Source organism: Diorhabda carinulata, chromosome 1 (genome assembly GCF_026250575.1).
Source record: "Diorhabda carinulata isolate Delta chromosome 1, icDioCari1.1, whole genome shotgun sequence".
Taxonomy (NCBI): domain Eukaryota; kingdom Metazoa; phylum Arthropoda; class Insecta; order Coleoptera; family Chrysomelidae; genus Diorhabda; species Diorhabda carinulata.
The window spans coordinates 1497331-1500466 of NC_079460.1; the positions used below are offsets into that span (position 1 = coordinate 1497331).

A 3136-nucleotide genomic window follows, 5' to 3' on the forward strand; every position below is an offset into this window, starting at 1 on the left:
CCCTTGTCCATCATTATTCTCCTCATTTTGAAATTATTTACAATCTTACAGGGTCATCGAGAATGCTGTACCATATCAAAGTTACATTTTTTTTTTCATAAAAAACCCTATATTTTATTGTTTATTGGGAATCCGCTTAACTTCCTCATTACAATAATATTGGAATATATATATCTATATCTATATATATATATATATATATATATATATATATATATATATATATATATATATATATATATATATATATATATATGTACTTGCTTCGGCAGTACATATACTAAAATTGGAACGATACAGAGAAGATTAGCATGGCCCCTGCGCAAGGATGACACGCAAAATCGTAAAGCGTTCCACATTTTTCTGGTGTGGAGATGCCAGTACTCCCATCCAGCGCGTCCCCAGGTGGCGGATAGGGGCACTCCTCCCAGATATGGGAGGTACCGGCGAAATTAAGTAGTCGGCGCGGACCAAAAAACTGGCAGGATGACGTCTGACCCGTAGCGGGCGGCCATCAATGGGTAGATCGGGCTCATTAGTCGTGGGGAAGACAGCTGATCTAGGAAAGGAACCCGAACAAATTCCAAAAACATTGAAAATAAATGAATTATGGAACGAAATAATGAGGAAAGTACGGTGCAGAGGAGGGATACCTCAGTACCGGTCGAGAGTGGTGGTGAGAAAGTGGGCCCCCCTCGACCGTCAGCAAGCGACCACTATGCGCCTGCGGCAGGAGACCAGGCCGGGGTGCTGGATACGGTGACTGGAATGGAAATAGACCCCTTTGCAAGGAGAAGCTCTTTAGCAAGATCTCCCCCTGGGAGAAGAGGATCCGTTCCCAATTTGTCAACTGATGATGACACCGGCTGGACTTCAAACATACAGCAGTCGGCTAAAAGAAAGCGACTAGAAAATATTAGCATCGTTGATATTGCTATGTCACAAAGTAGGAAAACAATAGACCCGGGAACCAAAATCCTGAGGATTATCGATTCCCTAGTGCTTGAAACGAAAGCCTTAGTGAAGACTGCTCGTGAGAGCACAAATACCAAAAAGGAAATTAGAGAAATATCTACGAAACTGCTAAGATTAACAGAGCAACTCTCGACAAGAGAAGCCCAGGACACTCTAAGAAGAGCTGTAGACAGCCCGGATAAACCCAAGCCGCAAGATGAGAAGACCGTGAAGATAAATACCCGTGAGGTGGGCACTCAAACAAACGAAAGACCAGTAACATGTTCGTCAACCCAAACTGACGGCCCAGAAAAGCTAACGCCACACGAAATAGACACACATTTAACCAAAGGCCTAAACGAAGAATCCCTGAAGAATTTGATTGGAATGAAGTGGAGAAATGAGTATTTCCAAAAAACAAAAAATATAACCGAAAATATGCGGAGAGTGTTAGATGGAAGAGACCTAGCCATATTCATGGATACAAAAAAAGCTGCAGAAAACAAAATTGTGCAGGAAGTCGCCGTCAGAATACCACACATTTGGAAGCTTGTCGAAGCAAACAAAATACAGCCTGGAAAAGTTATAAGTGTGGCAAGTAACAGCAAGATTTGGATGGAAGATGAAGGGGAGACTGAAGTAGTAAACTTCACATTCTTTGTCGGCTTGCCAAATGAACAAGACAAAGAACAAGACTTGTTCCAACTGTATATGGCATGTAAAAGACTTACAGAGGCGATGAGGCACAAAGGAGTCAAGCACATCACCGTGGTTCCCTCAAAAGAATGGGACGAAGACCAGGCCCTTAAGGTACTAGAGTGTGCATGTAGAGAAAATAACGTGGAAGCTGTCATCTGCATGCAATCAAACAATAAGAGACAAACGAGAGCTCAGTCCAGGAAACAAGGAGAGGCAGTAATCATTGACGTAGGCGACCGAACATATGCTGATTTACTGAAGGAGGTTAAAAAAGAAGTGCAAGATAAAGGATTAAGTGACAGTGTTGGGGGTGTCCGCATGACGATGTCCGGGAACCTACTCCTCAAAATGGAGGAAACAGCTGGGGGCGCAGAACGACTAGTTGAAGCTCTTAGGGGAAGGAATGGAGTTAAAGCGCTAAGAGGAGTCCAAAATGCGGAGGTTGTCCTCCATATTAAGAACATTGATGCTGTCACTAGCAAACAAGAAGTGGAAGCTGCTATCAGAGACATCGACAAGGGAAGAAAACCAACAGGAGACATAAGAGTTAGCTCTTTGAGGCCTGACTATGGCGGGACACAAGCAGCTACCGTCTTTATGCCAAAAGAAACTGCCGATAGCCTACTCAAAATGGGCAAAATAAGAATTGGTTTGGTCAACTGCAGTGTGAGAGAAAGGGTGAGAGTGGACTCGTGTCATCGATGCTGGGAAATTGGTCATATAGCCAAATTCTGCAAGGGCCCTGATAGAACACGACTGTGCATACAATGTGGGGGAGATAACCACCAGAAAAAAGACTGCACGAAAGAAGCTCACTGCGTACTATGCAACATCCCCGGTCATAGGCCACTTTCCCTAAAGTGCCCTTTATATAGAGGAGAGATAAAAAGGCTTTATAAAGAGGAGAGATAAAAATGAAATAGACATTGCAATAATAAGCGAACCAAACAAGAATTTAGCTAAAAAGAGCGGCTGGTACACAGATATCAATATAGATGCAGCAATTTGCTTACCAGCAAGCAAGCACATATCGATACAAGGTTGGGGACAGGGAAATGGATTTGTCTGGATTGACTGCATCAAAATCACTATATATAGCTGTTATATGTCGCCAAATATAAGGCTCGAAGAGTTCCAACATTTACTGAATGAACTGAAAAATAGTATGGCTACACGGAAAAATAAGTGCCTGGTTTGCGGGGACTTCAACGCGAAATCAATGATGTGGAGCTCAACAACAAATGATTCTAGAGGCGATATTCTTTCTGAATGGGCCTCAGAACTAAACTTAATTTCACTGAACTCCGGATGTGAACCTACATTCCGTAGAGGCCAAAGCTCATCCATTATCGATATAACATTCGCGGCAACCAATATAGCGCCTTTAGTAACGAAGTGGAGAGTGTCTGAAGAGGAAAATCTTACAGACCACAATTACATTTATTTTGATATAGCTATTAAGAAAGATAGCGTGAGAACGAAG

The 3136-nt window shown here is 42.6% G+C and overlaps 1 protein-coding gene and 1 non-coding gene across 2 annotated transcripts; both read left to right on the forward strand.

Moving 5' to 3' along the window:
* The first annotated feature begins 256 nt into the window (after positions 1 to 256).
* Positions 257 to 363, forward strand: LOC130902571 (U6 spliceosomal RNA). Its single transcript, XR_009060430.1, has one exon. It is a non-coding gene; the product is annotated as a U6 spliceosomal RNA (small nuclear RNA).
* Positions 364 to 609: 246 nt separating this feature from the next.
* LOC130902422 (uncharacterized) lies at positions 610 to 2565 on the forward strand. The gene has a single exon (XM_057814565.1). It carries the CDS (start codon positions 610 to 612, stop codon positions 2563 to 2565), a length of 1956 nt encoding a protein of 651 aa, XP_057670548.1.
* Positions 2566 to 3136: the final 571 nt, after the last annotated feature.

What these genes read in the sequence shown, in the direction of transcription:
- LOC130902422 (XM_057814565.1), top strand. Translation starts at nt 610, where the DNA reads ATGGAACGAAATAATGAGGAAAGTACGGTGCAGAGGAGGGATACCTCA.